This window comes from Acanthopagrus latus, chromosome 6, assembly GCF_904848185.1.
Source record: "Acanthopagrus latus isolate v.2019 chromosome 6, fAcaLat1.1, whole genome shotgun sequence".
In the NCBI taxonomy this organism is placed as follows: Eukaryota; Metazoa; Chordata; class Actinopteri; order Spariformes; family Sparidae; genus Acanthopagrus; species Acanthopagrus latus.
This window is the reverse complement of record NC_051044.1, coordinates 17158482-17173640: the sequence shown is the minus strand read 5'-3', so window position 1 is coordinate 17173640 and position 15159 is coordinate 17158482. Positions and strand designations below refer to the sequence as shown.

The 15159-nt window shown below is 42.7% G+C and overlaps 2 protein-coding genes across 3 annotated transcripts; one reads left to right on the top strand and one right to left on the bottom strand.

The window, feature by feature from the left end:
- Window positions 1-286: 286 nt before the first annotated feature.
- On the top strand, window positions 287-4995 carry LOC119020589 (retinol dehydrogenase 10-like). Of its 2 annotated transcripts, none has more exons than XM_037100034.1 (5): window positions 287-1089; window positions 3249-3338; window positions 3448-3593; window positions 3692-3823; window positions 3939-4995. In XM_037100034.1, exons 1-5 carry the CDS (start codon window positions 640-642, stop codon window positions 4057-4059), a joined length of 939 nt encoding a protein of 312 aa, XP_036955929.1. In that variant the 5' UTR covers window positions 287-639; the 3' UTR covers window positions 4060-4995. The 2 variants fall into 2 exon arrangements, with proteins under 2 accessions (XP_036955929.1, XP_036955928.1); XM_037100033.1 differs by having other exon boundaries at window positions 289-1089; window positions 3240-3338.
- cse1l (CSE1 chromosome segregation 1-like (yeast)) lies at window positions 4738-14963 on the bottom strand. The gene is made up of 25 exons (XM_037100025.1): window positions 14812-14963; window positions 13862-13954; window positions 13593-13735; window positions 13342-13443; window positions 13099-13244; window positions 12906-12996; window positions 12696-12803; window positions 11009-11101; window positions 10736-10903; window positions 10520-10649; window positions 10321-10386; window positions 9887-10089; window positions 9707-9791; window positions 9499-9560; window positions 9266-9402; window positions 8975-9078; window positions 8750-8847; window positions 8486-8636; window positions 8069-8277; window positions 7835-7932; window positions 7642-7727; window positions 7401-7482; window positions 6444-6590; window positions 5619-5850; window positions 4738-5408 (listed from the first exon to the last, which is right to left on the bottom strand). The coding sequence occupies exons 2-25, from the start codon at window positions 13944-13946 to the stop codon at window positions 5319-5321; spliced, it is 2916 nt and encodes a 971-aa protein (XP_036955920.1). The 5' UTR covers window positions 13947-13954; window positions 14812-14963; the 3' UTR covers window positions 4738-5318.
- Window positions 14964-15159: the final 196 nt, after the last annotated feature.

The following is a 15159-nucleotide window of genomic DNA, read 5'->3' as shown; positions in this document are numbered from 1 at the left end:
AGAATAAATAAACTATCCCCGATTCATGACTGAATAAAAAAACAAACGCAATTTCATACTGTTTGACCTTGTTTATATGTGGCGGACCCTGCCACCTTTTTAACTTCAAACCTTATTTCCCCTGAGAACTGCTTGTTTATTCACATATCAAAAAAAAAAAAAAAAATATATATATATATATATATATATATATATATATATATATATATATATGTGTGTGTGTGTGTGTGTGTGTGTGTGTATGAGTTTGTTTTACCTGATTAATATCGTAAATAGTAAAGTCATAACAAGATCAAATCTTGAATCTTGACATAATGTGGCCACTCTCTGTTTATTGCTGTAAATTAAAGTGTTACGGGCTCTGGGCCTGAGTGTTATCTTAATCCCTGCCTCAGTCTTACGCCGCCATTGTTAATGTACAGTTATGAATGTGCACGGGTTTGCTCCGGCAGCTCCTCGGGTCATCAGGCTGAAAGCTCTTCTATTGGTGGCCACCATCAGACAGCGTCCTAATCCGCCCCACAAGTTATATAAAATGCCTGTCCAATCCCGCGCCACGCAGAGGAACAGCAGCTCTTGGCGGTCTGCTTGTGTGACTTACTAAGTCCTCCAGAGGAAACAGCGCCGGACAGGGGCACCATGATCTTCCTGGTGGACCTGCTGCTGATGCTCATCGACCTGACCTGCTCCATCCTGAGCGCCGTCGTCCAGACGTTCCTCCGGCCGAGGCTCAAGTGCATCGACGGCGAGCTGTGCCTGATAACGGGGGCCGGGGGCGCGCTGGGTCGCCTCTTCGCCCTGGAGTTCGCCAAGGAGGGAGCGCACCTGGTGCTGTGGGACTGCGACACGGCCGCCAACGAGCAGACCGCCAAGCTGGCGCGGGAGATGGGGGTTCAGGTGCACACGTACACGGTGGACCTGTCCAAGCGCCAGGGCATCTACGAGGCGGCGGGCAGGGTGAGGGCGGAGGTCGGGGAGGTCTCCATGCTGGTGAACAACGCCGGCGTGGTGGCCGGCCGGAGGCTGCTGGAGTGTCCCGACGAGCTGCTGGAGAGGACGCTGCTGGTCAACTGCCACGCGCTGTTCTGGGTGAGCCTTTGACGCACGCAACTTTTACGCACCATTGAAGCCACGACGCTCCACCGGCGCCCGACACAGAGCTAACGCACCAGCCTGACACGGGTTACGTAACACCCCACTGAGAGTGGCGCTCCCCCGCCGGCCCGGGTCAGTGCCTGTGCAGTGATGTGTGAGGGGATGAGAGCAGAGCAACAGCCTCACACTCGGTGTCGGCTCAATGTGTCCAAGTGAACATGAGGTCAGAGGCGGGCGGCGGCCTCCTCTCGTCCCCAGAATGAAAGGAGCCCGGGCGAGCCCACCAGCAAGGACGGCACGTGATTTATTACCCGTGATCCTCTTAAAGCCACGGTCATGCTCGTACAATAAAGGGGTAAGCTCATTAGGAGCAAATATCAAAGATATCAGCAGCAGACATACAATCTCTAATGCTCCTGAGCTGGTGCCCCTCTGTGGGGGATAAGTGGGCAGCTGCCTCGGGCCCTGCTGTGTGTGAGCAGATGGGTGCTTATTAAAGGAGCAATACCAAAAGTTAAACCTGAAACAAAAAAGGGGCAGCATATCACCAGGAAGAGCCTCTGTTTCCATAGTGGCCAGTCTGTGTCATCACATCGTCATGTGACGCAGTGGGGGCCCAAAAAAAACCTTTACCCCATAAATTTGCATTGTGTGGATCATTTTTGTCAGCGTCACAACACCCGCAACATGACTGTCATAACTGGAACAAATCAGTCTAATGGGAAGTACAGAAGGGCAACAAGATCAAATGATCGCCGTGCCCAGACTTTAATCCAACGTCCTCTACCGGGACGATTCAGGCTAGCTGGTTAACTTGCTAACTTCAGCCGATATCTTTGAAATAAAAAACACAGACTTCGTAAGGTCAAAACTGTTATTTCATCACATTCTGTTGGTAATCTTTAAATGGTTCAGCAAAAATTCTTACATACTGCACCTTTAAACTGTATAGCTACAAAGTCTGTGTTCTAATGCCGTCCTACTACAAGGACCCAGCTTTGATGTGCACCATCGAGGATAGTTCCATTTTTTTGATAATCTTAGAAATGATTTTGACAATGAGCCACTAGAGATCAAGATAGCAATCCAAACCACCAAAGCTAGCATGTAACACTGTCATTTATTAATTTTAACATCTGCCTCCTGTGTGGTGACCTGAGCGTGCCAACAAATTTACATATCTTTATTTATAAGTATGATATATAGTAGATATGTAAGAATTTTAGTTCAGACTGGTGCTCAGTATTAGTATGCATTTGAGTCACATGCCCCCAAAATCAGCCTAAAAGAGGGACCAACAAAACAATAAGGCAATTACAGTGTTAGGTGTTATTGCACACAAGTGGTGCACATTTACAAGTTACAATAATTAGATGACCACAGTCCAATTTGAAAAACATCGTTTTTCCAGAGGCTCCTGATGGATTGAAGGTCCTTGGGCAGTTACCAACGTCAGCCAAAAGCATCTGTATTTAACGAGTCAGGAATGAAACTCAACAATCAAAATGGACATTTAAAATAATATTAGGATACTTCTGGGCAACATGACAATACGCAATATACCTCTTGATATTCTGACATCTTACTAAAAGTACTTGTTTTGGACTGAACACTTGGACTGAAGGCCAAAATCAAATATGAAATGTGAAATATGCCAAAATCCCTCAATATCAATATTGACACAGTATTGTAGGGATGACTATTGGTACTTTCACAACGGTAGTATTGTGGGGAAAGGCAAGCATTAGAACACGTGAAACAATCTGATGAGTTCAGAAAATTACATGCAAAATTACGCATACTTTAATGAAATGCAGCCTTGAAAACCTGTAAAAGTGGACTTATGGACTTGTATCCTTGCTTTTGAGGCCAGGCCAGGGGCTGTTTGTTTGAGAATATGCATGCATAATATGCATATTAAATTAAAGTATTTCATTATGAGTGGTTTCTTGAGGAAATGTGTTTCTCTGATAGCATGCTGGTGAAGTCTATTACATCAACTTTGTGAGGAGGCACAAAGTCACCCTCTGTGAGAAATGCTGATTTTGATGGCTCACACCCCATCGTCTGTATTTCTTTACGGCACTTATATCATCTTTTGTAACCCCCCCCCCCCCCCCCCCCCCCCCCCGCCCGCCCAACAGATGACAAAGGCCTTCCTGCCTCAGATGAAGGCAAAGAACCACGGTCACATTGTAACTGTTGCCAGCGCTCTTGGGCTGTTCACCACTGCATGTGTGGAGGTAAGACGTCCGATCAATGACCTCCTCAACCACAAACTGAACAGACGAATCCATTATAGATGTTATTTAAATGCCGATCACTCTGCTGGTGTTTACTTTCCTCCTCCAGGATTACTGTGCCAGTAAATTTGGAGCTGTCGGTTTCCACGAGTCTCTGACTCACGAGTTGCTGGCAGAGAACCTGGATGGCATCAAAACCACTTTAGTCTGCCCTTATATCATAGACACGGGGATGTTTGCTGGCTGTGAGATCAGGTAACATCCACCGTTTACTTTAAAACTTTTTTTCATGGTTAATACTTGAAAAACTAATGGATGTTCCATTCCTCACCTCATTGTTTGATATCTCTCAGAAAGGAGCTCCGCAGTCTGATTCCACCTCTGAAGCCGCTCTACACTGTGCAGCAGTCCATGAAAGCCATTTTAGCCGAACAGCAAATGGTCTGCATTCCTCGCCTCATGTACATCCCCTTCCTCACACGAGCGTGAGTACCGATTAGGTTATTTTCTCAAACATGCACTAGACGAGCTGTTGCACCTGCAGACTGAAGGCTAAGGCCGCTATAGATGAGACGGTTTTCTCTCGCTTTCCTTTTGTAGATTGCTACCTTGGGAGGCAAATCTGGCAACATATCGCTTCATGGGAGGTGACAAATGCATGCTACCATTCATCAAGAACGTGGAACTGAAGACCTCCAACGGCCACGTCAAATCCTCCTAAGTCCTGTCAGAACGCCTCGTGTTAAAAACCTGTTAAATGTATGAACTGATGCAGACACCAAAGGCTCTTACTGTATATTGTTAATACGTGAATTTGTCAGATTTGAAGGGAGGGCTGTTTTAAGCATGTGTTTCTCTTGTCCGTTGAGGGCAAACTTGTTGGGTCATGTAAGTGGACCTGAAGGACTGCCAGGAATTGCTTCAGGAAAACAGGGTTCCCCACACCTTCTTAAACATCCAACTCAGGGATGTTTGAAAGACTTTCCCGGCCAAGTTATCTCATATTCAAGGAACTGACACAGTGTATTTTGAGACATGAATCAAGGCTATTTACCTTTACAACACTTAATTTAATTATGACAACTATCAGGCTTTACAGGACACAGACAACAGTGTAAAATAAGAGAGGCTTGAATGTGTCTCAGTTGTGTTACAGTGAACTTCACTGATGTTAAGTCAAATATATATATTTAAACAACTTCACAGACAGTAGTTCTGAATTGTTAAATGTTGGGGTATGAAGTTGTGTGTGTGTGTGCATGTGTGTGTAGTCTAAACCATTCACCCCGTTAGAAGACACTATAACATCAACATGATTCTGAAGCTGATTTTTTTTAAAAAGGTTAAATAACAAAAAACTCAACAACAGTTTAAAAAGAGACAGCAGTGACAACAGATCTATACAAGTGCTTCTTTTATTCACATTAACAAACAGTGCAGAAACAAAGACGAGACATGGACAAATCTACAGGAAAAACATGCAACAGAAAAAAATATTAAGCATTATGATTGAGCCACAGTCTACAGTCTCCAAAAAAGGAATTCAAACAAACAAAAGAAGCGCTAAAGAAGTCCCTCCCATATAAATTCTGATGTTCAGCGTTCCAAAATACTGTTGAAATATACGTCTGCTGATACTGCTGTAACTGAAATAAACCGACAATTGTATCTGAGCTCGACATCCAAATCCTTGTTAGCTTTGCCACACAGCAAACAACGGGCCCGAACACCAAGCAGTACTTCAGGTAAGTCAACTTTTGGTCGTGTCTTTAAAAACCCTTAAAAAAAATTTGCATCATCACCCCAAATTCAGGCAAAATGATTCTTCTCTGGTAAATCCAACAAGAACTGTCAAGGCAAACCAAATCTGTAAGGACTAAAGTTCAGCTGAAGCAGGTCTGTCGTGTGACCCGAGGTCACTCTGGCTACTCCTGCAGTGTATTCTGGTCTCCTTATTAAGTGAACACCATCACATCAGTTTCACACCAACTGCACAGTGGCTGCTTGTAAGTACCCCTGCAGGTACTGGAGGGCTTCTGCGTTCAGGCTGGTGCTCAGCATCGAGGGAACCTGCAGCAAATGAAAGAGACAACAATCACTGATTTGTTTTCAGCATCATCCCATCATCTGTAGCAGGGCACAGTGAAATTGAGTTAGGGAATAATCTAAATAGTTATTCCATTCTCAACAAAACTATTACGACTTAATTCAAACTAAAAATAATAACAGAACATTATTTTTGGCCTGAGTAGCGCATATTTCTTGCATGAGTCAACATACCCGTCCCGGACAGGCAGTAGAAAGCTTGTGAAGTGACTGAGCTAGCAGGATCTTTGGATTGCCGACAGCGTCTCCAATCGGGTCGTGCTCCTTCTTCCCTGCAAAGGCCAGCTGTGAGAACGCCGTCTGATAACCCGGTGTGTCTTCAATGTCGATGAAGTGCTCGTCGTCGGGGATGCTGTCGTCTTCCGGCAACTCAAAGAGACCAATGAGCGCCTGGAGCAGAGGGGTCCTGGACCGAAACATTAAAACCACTGATTTAACATTGTGATGATGTCACCATTTTAATAAATGCTTTTCTCGGTTTGAGAAAAGTTTTACAAATATCAAAACCCTCATGGACCAAATTATAACAGAAAGAGCCATAACTGATCCATTGTATCAACAGTTTTACGCGAGTCTTCTATAACAGTGCGCTGTGGCTAAAATGCTTTTTGTGTGATTTGTGATTTCTTGTATGTTGAAGTTAAGTATGTATGTAACTCTGATCCTACCCTCTCACTGAAGATACATAGTGCAGAAACAAGTGATGGGGGGCGGAGTAACTGCACCATCAAAATGACTCTGAAGCTGTTATTCTGAGATTTTTTAAATTACATTATAACTATGTTTACGTCGCAGCCAGTATTCTACTCGCGTGTTTAAAAAGCAAGTACATCTGTGGTGGTCCAACAGAAAGGAGGAGATGGAGGAGATGTCTCTGCCCTAATCTTACTAAAAAGACAGTGAAAGTGGTTGGACTCATGTATGAATATAAGAGCTTTAAGTAACTGCATGAAAATCATGAATATAACTGAATGCCTTTCCTTCAGGCTGATTTCTTACCAGAGTTTAGTGTACTCTGTGTCCATCATCGCAGGACATTCAGTGAGGACCTTCGTGATGCCAACAGCGCAGATCTTCTTTTCAACTGGTCCCGACACCTTCTGAACCTCTGGAATAATTATTTTCTCCAACACCATACCAAACATTCTGCAACACAACAAGCAAACAGGATAAATTCTGAACAAGTTGCTAATGATTTAATACACTTAAACTGAGATACACTAGAGACCTGTAAAGGCATCGAAAACTGGGACAATTTACTATACTGCAGGCAGGAGCAAGAGATTAGCATAATCATCATCCCACTGTGAAATGTCAGGCAGCTATTACTCACTATACGTAAGCATGTAAACACAGAGTCTTCCAGTAGACAGTGAGCTTCCAAATGCAGTATAAATCAGTTTGTCTCTGTCGCTTTCCCATTTTCTCAAGACTGGTCTCTTTTTCGACTGGTTGTGTTGTCAGTGAGAAAACTTATTTATGCAAAATTGTCATTAATTATCTAATTCAACCTGATGCACAGCCCAGTGCCCGTTTCCCCCATGAGGTGTGTAATAAAGTGCTGTTTTAGGATGTTTATGCAGGTTATAGACACGTATTTCATCACTGAACTAGGTCACTTGTGAAACCCATTGTTACCACTGTGAAGGTAGCCGCAGCTTCCATCCTTTACAGAGAGCAACCTTTCAAGCCTAAAAAGAGCTGAGTGTTTGATAATGGAGCACTCCTTTAAAACACGTCATATTTCTAATGAACAGTGCTTCCTAGAAGTGAGAAAGACTAGCTTCAATAGCTCAAGTGGGCCATCAAACTTAACTGGCAGTTTATTAATCTTTTGTGCTGTTAAGGTTAACAGACCTTGTCATGTTCTCACTGCCTAAATGCTACACTGATGGATAGACCCATCAACTTCTGTGACAGAATAATTCTTGTGGTTATAAAGAAAAACACACTTACTTTGGCTGGATGCTGTCAAAAATCTCCTGCAGTGCAATAGCTCCATATTTGACACTATACAAGTTCACAAACACCAAGAAACCTGCGAGACAGGAAGTAAACCAGAGACACTTAATTATCACCAGTTCTATTATTGACTGTCTTATCATGCTGAGTTTTAAGTCTTAACTGGCTAAGTCTCACCCTTGGTGTTATTAAAAACAGATGTTGTAAATGTTAATAATGAGGTGTTTGTACTAACTCTTGATGAACTTGGTAGTTTTGGAGCTCTGTAGCCTCTGGAAGAGCAAAATGAAAATCTGTTTCCTGTACTGGGTGATCGATTCACTGGCAAAGGCGAGAAAAAAAAGACATGTCATAACCTGAACCAACTTCACCGGGTGGAATGTTTATAGAAGACTGTGACAATGAGAACACAAGTGTTATCAGCTTACGGGGGCATGTGCTCAATGATGCTGTTGAGAAGGTAAAAACCTTGGTGGTCGTTGGCTTTGGAGGCAATAAGCTTTTGGAAAACTCCAAGCAAGCCAGGCTGAGACGAGAGAAAAGAGGAAGATTACTTTTCAAGAAAATAATCAGCAGATTAACTGATAATGAAAATAATAGTGACTTACAGCCATAAAAGAGACACAATCACTGTTATCAACTGCAAGACTGCCCTCACTCACTATTTTATCTGCAGCAGAGGCGGCAATAGTGGCACCTCCCTTCTCTAGGTAAGCCTGAAGCAGGCGCACCAGAGGGGGTATGTTTCCTGTACGTTCCCATAGTGCAGGCTGCAGCAGGTGAGGGAATAAAGCCATGTAGGAGGAGGGTATCGAGTTGGAGTGGATTTCTAGGAGGAGAGACATCACCTGGAACACGTATGGAAGAAACTCTGCAACAGTGGAAAAAAAGGAGGATGAGGGGCGTTTCCTCCATCAGCCACAAGCTGAAATCAAGCAAAAATCTCCACACAGAAAAATCATAGTATCACACTAGAGGTATCTGACTTTTAAAGATCTACTATTCATGAAACTGAATACAAGAGACTTTTTAATGACCGGCAGACACCCTTAAATCAATTCCACAGATAAATGACAAACCCTGGACATCGTTCTGAAGGATCTCGGTGAAGACGGGGAAGAGCGCTTCCTCGAAGCTGCTGACAGTGGCGGGGTTGGCCTTGCAGGTGATGCGGACCGACAGGCACAGGGACTCGAACAAGTAGTGGTTGAAGTGAGGCTTGCTGGGATTCTGAAAAACGGGTGACAGATTTTGGATTAGTTGACACATGCATCCCTAAAACAAACCAACCATGTTGGTAAATCCATCTGCATCCATAAATAGTAACAAAGTGTGTGTGTTACCTTGCTGACTAAGAGGAGCTTGTGTGTGAGCTGACCAATCAGAGTGGGAATGTAGGGAACAATGGCCTCCTGCAGCAGGGAGAAGCTGCGCATGATGGCTTTAAAAATTAAAGAAAAGAAAACAAAGACACGATGAGGCTACTGAATATAACTCTGGAGCTGGTCTGACACTGACTGGGGACTATTAATGAGGAGCTTTAAATGACTGGGGACAGTCAGGATTACCTTTCATGATGTATTCATTTTCTGCAGAACCAGGAAGAGCAAGCGACTTGAACAAATTGTTGAGCAGCTGTTCAGTAAAAGGTGCCATCTCTGCAGCAGTGATACTGAAACATGCGGAGAGGATAAATAGCTAAATATTAGCTTAATAGCTATGATGACTATTATAGAATTTTCTTCTCAGTTGTTATAAAACTTATTTTTTGAAATGTGTGTGTGAGAGTGGGTTGGTACAATTGCTCTGACTGCCAGAAGGTGGAGACAAAAGTTCCACACTGCAGGTTGAATACTCACAGTGTGGTGTTGTTGGGGCCTCTCATCGTGAACAGCCTCTCTAAGGCATGGGCCGCATAAGTGTGCTCAACTGTGCTCTCTGCCTGCAGGTGACTGATCAGTAGAGGAACTGCCTGCAGCAGCTGCTCCTTAGGAAGCTGCAGGGAAAAGACAGAGAAGAAGAAACCCTCTTTAATGCGCTCAGTTTGCCTTTTGAGGGTGAACAAATTGTGGAGAAAGTCAACAGTTCATACCTGGCTTCTGAAGATCATGACATACTTGATGGCATCTGCCTTCAGCACTGGGAACTCGTTTACTACGATGACACCGAGTACATTATGTTTATTAACACATAGGCACAAATAAGTGTAAGGGCAAAGAGTTACTCATGTTTACATTAAATTCAACACGCAACCCATTTTGTAAGTGTAAGCATAGCGAGAGCAGTAAGGGGTTTCTCACCATTGGGAGATTTTAAGTCTGAGAGAATGTGGTTCACAAAGAATTCATTGAGATTCACCAACTCATTGGCTTGTGTTATGCCATGCTGGTGGGAAAACAAAGACAACAGCAGTTTTTAAATGTTTACTGTATTAGCTGCTAAATCTTCAACAATGCTCTTGAAATAAAAGTCATCAATACCTTCTGCGTCTGCGCTTTAGACGCCAGTGATGTGACCAAATAGATGGCAGCGTCCTTGTGTTTCCAGTTCTCCCCGGGATTTTTGGCATACTCCCCGAGCATCGAGTTCACGTAGCCGGAGAAGATTGCTGTGACGGGACCCTCGAAAAACTTACAGAGGCCTCTCACCAAGTCACACGCCGCCCTACGACGAGTGTCGATGTCTGAGGAAGGACAGGAAGACGACTAACAACGGGGATGTGACTGTAGTTGTGACTTGTGTTAAATGTAAAATGTTTGATAATTTGCCCATTACTCCAACTGACTTCATAACAGCATATAGAGTTTAACTTGTATGCCACAAAAAAGACAAACAACGATAGACATCAAATAGTGATATATTTATGTGAATAATGTACATAAGGGGAGGTGATAATAATTAATGAAATATTTACCAGATCCTTCAAGGTCCCTTCGAATGTATTCTTCAGAGTTATCCTCAAAGGCCTCCTCATCTGCACCTAATGTGGCATTACAGACAGTCTGGTCAGCACGTGTTTCATTCCAAGCAGGCAGAGTCTTGAATCAGCAAACAACTTCCGTTAACATTTCTATGTGGAATACACCGACACTGAGGACAAAGCATTTACTTACTTCTGAACTCCATGTTGGGCACAATGACCTTCTCACAAATGCTGGTGAGTGTATTCTGGTCCTCAAATAGATGCTTATAGTGTGGCCTTTCACAGACCGACGCCAAGAACTGGATTGCATTGCTTACGAGCTGAAACAAAGACGAGGTGTATTGTTAGCTCGGAGAAAGTGAACTTCACACTGAAGAGACTCACAGTCTGGGATCAGAACTCTCACCAAGTCGTATTTCACTTCCTGGCCAGTAGAAACTAAAAGGTTCCAGATTGCAGTGACGAAGCGCGGCAGATATGGCTGGAATTCTTCATCGTACTTCTGAGCGTAAAGAGCTGCATTGTCACATATCTGAGACTTGAGCAGCTCTAGGAGACCTGCTTCCTCTTCGTCCTGAAGGGTCAACATAAGACACAGAAACACACAAATGTTGTACAAGTATTTTGTGGCACAGCAGCAGTTAAGCTGTAATGCATGAGTGGAAAAAATTGAACTCACGTCTGTCTGTAAAAGCTTGTTATCCAAAGTAAGGAGGCCGTGGAAATTGGTCATCCAGGTTTCCATGTTATCTTCAAAAAACTCTGGAAGGTCCTGTGAAATTATACAGAGTCAAGTTAAAGTCAAATGTTTCACCTCTCTGATGACAGTGTAAAGAGATTACAGAAACAGAGGATGTTTGACATCTACATGGTGCAAATACATCATACACTTCAGGGAGGTGAAGAGGTAGGGAGTCTTTGTCCATTGCAATTATTACAAATGTTATGATAGTGTAGTCAGTTGTATAGCAGGTTAAAAAAACACATTTGAAGCAACTATTTACTACAGGGTTTCTGCAGGTTTGAATAAGTCAAATTTAAGGCTTTTTAAGACCTTTCTGAACTAAATTTAAGACCTACACAAGGTGCAAGGATCCAAGGATTACTTTCAAAAATAACCAAGTTTTTACATCCAAATCTGTTGCCAATATATTTAGCAACAGCATTCAAAATCCAAAGCACCTCCGCTTTCAACGTCAGGGTTGAGCCGAAGATGGTTTGAATGATGCTTGAATGGGAACTGCTGACAAAGGCGTACAAAAGTGTGTGATAGTGTGACTTCGCTGGAGTCTTTTAGAAGCTAACTGGTGTTTGTCTGATTTTGTGTGAGACACTGGCGCTTTCACCCCAAGTGTGCTCAAGCTGAGGATCCTCTGGCAGAGAATACACTGCGCTTCAGACTCATTATGAGGCTTGGATTTTAACCAACTGAATTCTGGTTGTTCAAGCAAACACTTGTTAAATTTACATTTTCCCATAGTTGTAGCAGATTCTGCTGTCAAAGTCTTTCTGGAACCAGCGAAGTGTGTGGTGATAAATTCCAACCAGGCTGATGGCAAGATGCCACTTACATTCTTGGTTACTTCAGAAAGAAGTAAAACACACGGAACTAACTGTGAATCTCACCAACACATTTCCCTAAAACAAAAAAAAACAAAAAAAAAAGGCGACGATGGAAGTGGTAAATAAACATGCATATCTGAGATGTACCTAAATATAATTTAAGACCTATATGCAAAATATGGATGTATTTAAGATTTTATAAAGGCCTAAAATTGTCAATTGTCAAACTTTAGACTTTTTAATACCCCACAGAAACCTTGTACTATCATAATGAAGTTGTTTTTCTTCCTGGCACAGGCGGGAGAATATATCACAAAAACGAGAGAAGAATGCTATCAGAATGTTATATATTTACTTTAAACATTGGTATCTGCCCAGAATTTCACAATTTGTGCGTTTCTAGCTCCAAGTGTAAAACATTATTAATATTAAGAGTGAGTGTACTTGATATATTATTGTATACACACATTTCTCTATTTGAATGTTAATGGGACCTCTTAGTGGCAGTTCCTAGACTACCTTACATAACAGGTGTTACAAGCTGTATGCAGCCAGACAATATATACTGTGCTTATCAAAAGTTATTGCTCAACAGCAACTTATATGGTTCACAAACATTTGCTGTTCACTGAATAATCTGTTGTTGCATATATGAAACCAGAGATATTTACACCCTGAGGTACAACAAAACAAAGTCTTAAAACAAGGACATGGAACAAAAATGGGTTATCCTCTGCTATGAAAGAGACAATGTACCCGTTCATAGGGGCAAAGCTTTGAAGTACAAAGAAACTTGAACTGACCTGGAAGTTAAGACTGTAGAAGAGCTTGGAGATGAGAGTGAGGGAAGAGAAGAGGACCTTCAAGGCATTGACATCTGTAGCATGAGTCTGACACAACTCAATAGTGGCCTACGGCAAAGAGAAAAGACATGATTAACAAAGAAAACTCATTCAAATTGTACTGCCTTAGATATTGGGTAACTGATAAATTAATTGCAAGTCATAACAAACCTTGAACAGCTCTGTCAGAGGGAGGGCAAATGTGTCCAGTACTAGTTTGATCTCTGACCAAAGCTCATTTGACTTGAACTCATGGCGATACCTTAAAAAAGAAATACAAACACAAATGAGGACAGAAAAAAAGAAACATTTTGTTTGACATTGATAATAGGAGCATTTTAATCTATTAAGAAGTGAGATCTACCTCTTGAAGAGGGAATGTGCGGTGCGAAGCACTCCGTTGATGATGTGGAAGTCTCCACTTCTGAAGCGGGTCACCATCTCTGTAAGCAGGTCAGGCCATTTTTGAGGGAAATCTTCCCTTCCTATGATACTGATGGCATCACTCAACTGTGGAAATTCAGAGGATGAAGAGGGGCTTGGTTAAGCATCTTCTTCACACCTTCAAATAGAACAGCTGAAGGCACTGTGACATGAGAGAATGTACCTGTTTTTGAATCTGCTCCGGGCTGCTTAACATCAGATTTACTATGTTTGCTTTGATCGCTGTCCGGTCGGGATCAGAGACTTTGTTTGGTTCATCTTCAATCTTTGGGAAAGCATACAGAATAGTCAACAAGACCAAAACAACAACAGCTCCCTTCACACACTGAAGTACGTCATTTCTAATTCATGTACATTTTGTCTCATACAGTTAAACTTATCTATGTAAATGTGCTGTTATTTAGTGAGACTTACAACACGCCAGTTCCTTTTGATGTAGTTCTTGAAGGTGACGGCAGCACAGACCCGGATCACGTTGTCTTGGGACTTCTCAAGCAAAGTGAGCAGTAATAAGGGGTAGTTCTGGTTTCCCTCAACAGACTCCAGAAACTTTTCAGCTGGGAAAGAAAAAAACAGAAAGGCACTGATTTCTCTAGCAAGTTATAAATAAATAGGTCAGTGAGAGCAGTTTTCTTCAGGAACAGTGTTGAGAAATGTAGGCCGATGTTATGAGGTTGTATTACCTGGCCGTCTGACTGTTGGGTCTGGGTCCAGTGTTTTCCTGAGGAACTCGGTGAGGGTTTGTAGGTTAGCATCATTCAGTTCCATGCTCGTAGCTGATGGGGAGGAAAATAATAGTGACTGACTGAATGAAAGAGATTAACCGATTTCTGGCAGGAATTCACTCAAAAGGCTAACTGACTTATTACATGTGAATGGACTTCATCTAAATGCTGAGTAATCCTGTGCACAAATGTTAGCCATGAGTTACATGAACGTGTGTATTGGGTCCTGTAGGATCACATTACTTAAAGTTACCTAATGTGTGCCTGATTTACTTGTTGAAATAACCCGTGTTGTGATTAAAACGCCTTGAAGTGTCACCACCCCGCGTGACGAGACAAAGCGTGAATCCTGGTTCTAGCTACTAGTTTACAGCTTCGCCGCTAGTTTCAGTCATTCATGCATTCAGCCAGTAACGTTAGCTTGCTAGCAGCTAACCTAGCTAGACAGGCTAACGTCTCCTCAATCTGGCATTAGCTCAGCTGGCCCCGCTGACTCCAGAGCGGTTCATGCAGTCTGATGTCTAAGCTAACAGTGTCAAGTCTTCTCCCAGTTCAACCATCAGCGCATGGTGTTCAGGATATCGCATCAAGTTGATCTTACATAAACTTGTATTCAACAAAAGTCATCCATTGCTCCACTGCCCCGAACTAATAATATAACGCACAATACTAGCTACAGCAGCATGGAAAGCAATAACCCAATTCCAGTGAATAGACTGATCCAGCAGCAGGTCTTCCCCAAGTCAGCCTGCTAATGTTAGCGTTAGCTTGCTAATGTGTTTTGAGCTAATCATAAAGTTAGCGAATTTCCGAACGTGACGGATCCGCTCGCAAGATACTGCACGATTTACAAGTCTGGTTCCCTTATTACTAAATATGATATCTGTTGAAGCATTGGGATATCATACCGTTCCAGTATATTTCAGTCAGGATGGGATGGGAGACACTCCAAACCGTTCAGACGTGCTCGCCTTGCCAGCTTTCAAACGTCGTCTGGAGCAAAAGGAACTGCGCGGTCACTACACTGCGCAGGCGCAGATGTCAAACTAAGGCTGTAAAACACGCCCCTTCCGGATCTCCATCAAGTTCAGCAACACAAGAGAACTATTAACTAATCATTCAGTAGTCCAAGTATAGGTTATTGATAATCACCACTGTATGATTGTTACACAAATGTTTTAAATGCCTTTTCTAGTTTCCCTCATGGCTTTTTGAGGATAATTAAATTAAAACACAGGCATGTGATAAGATCCTAC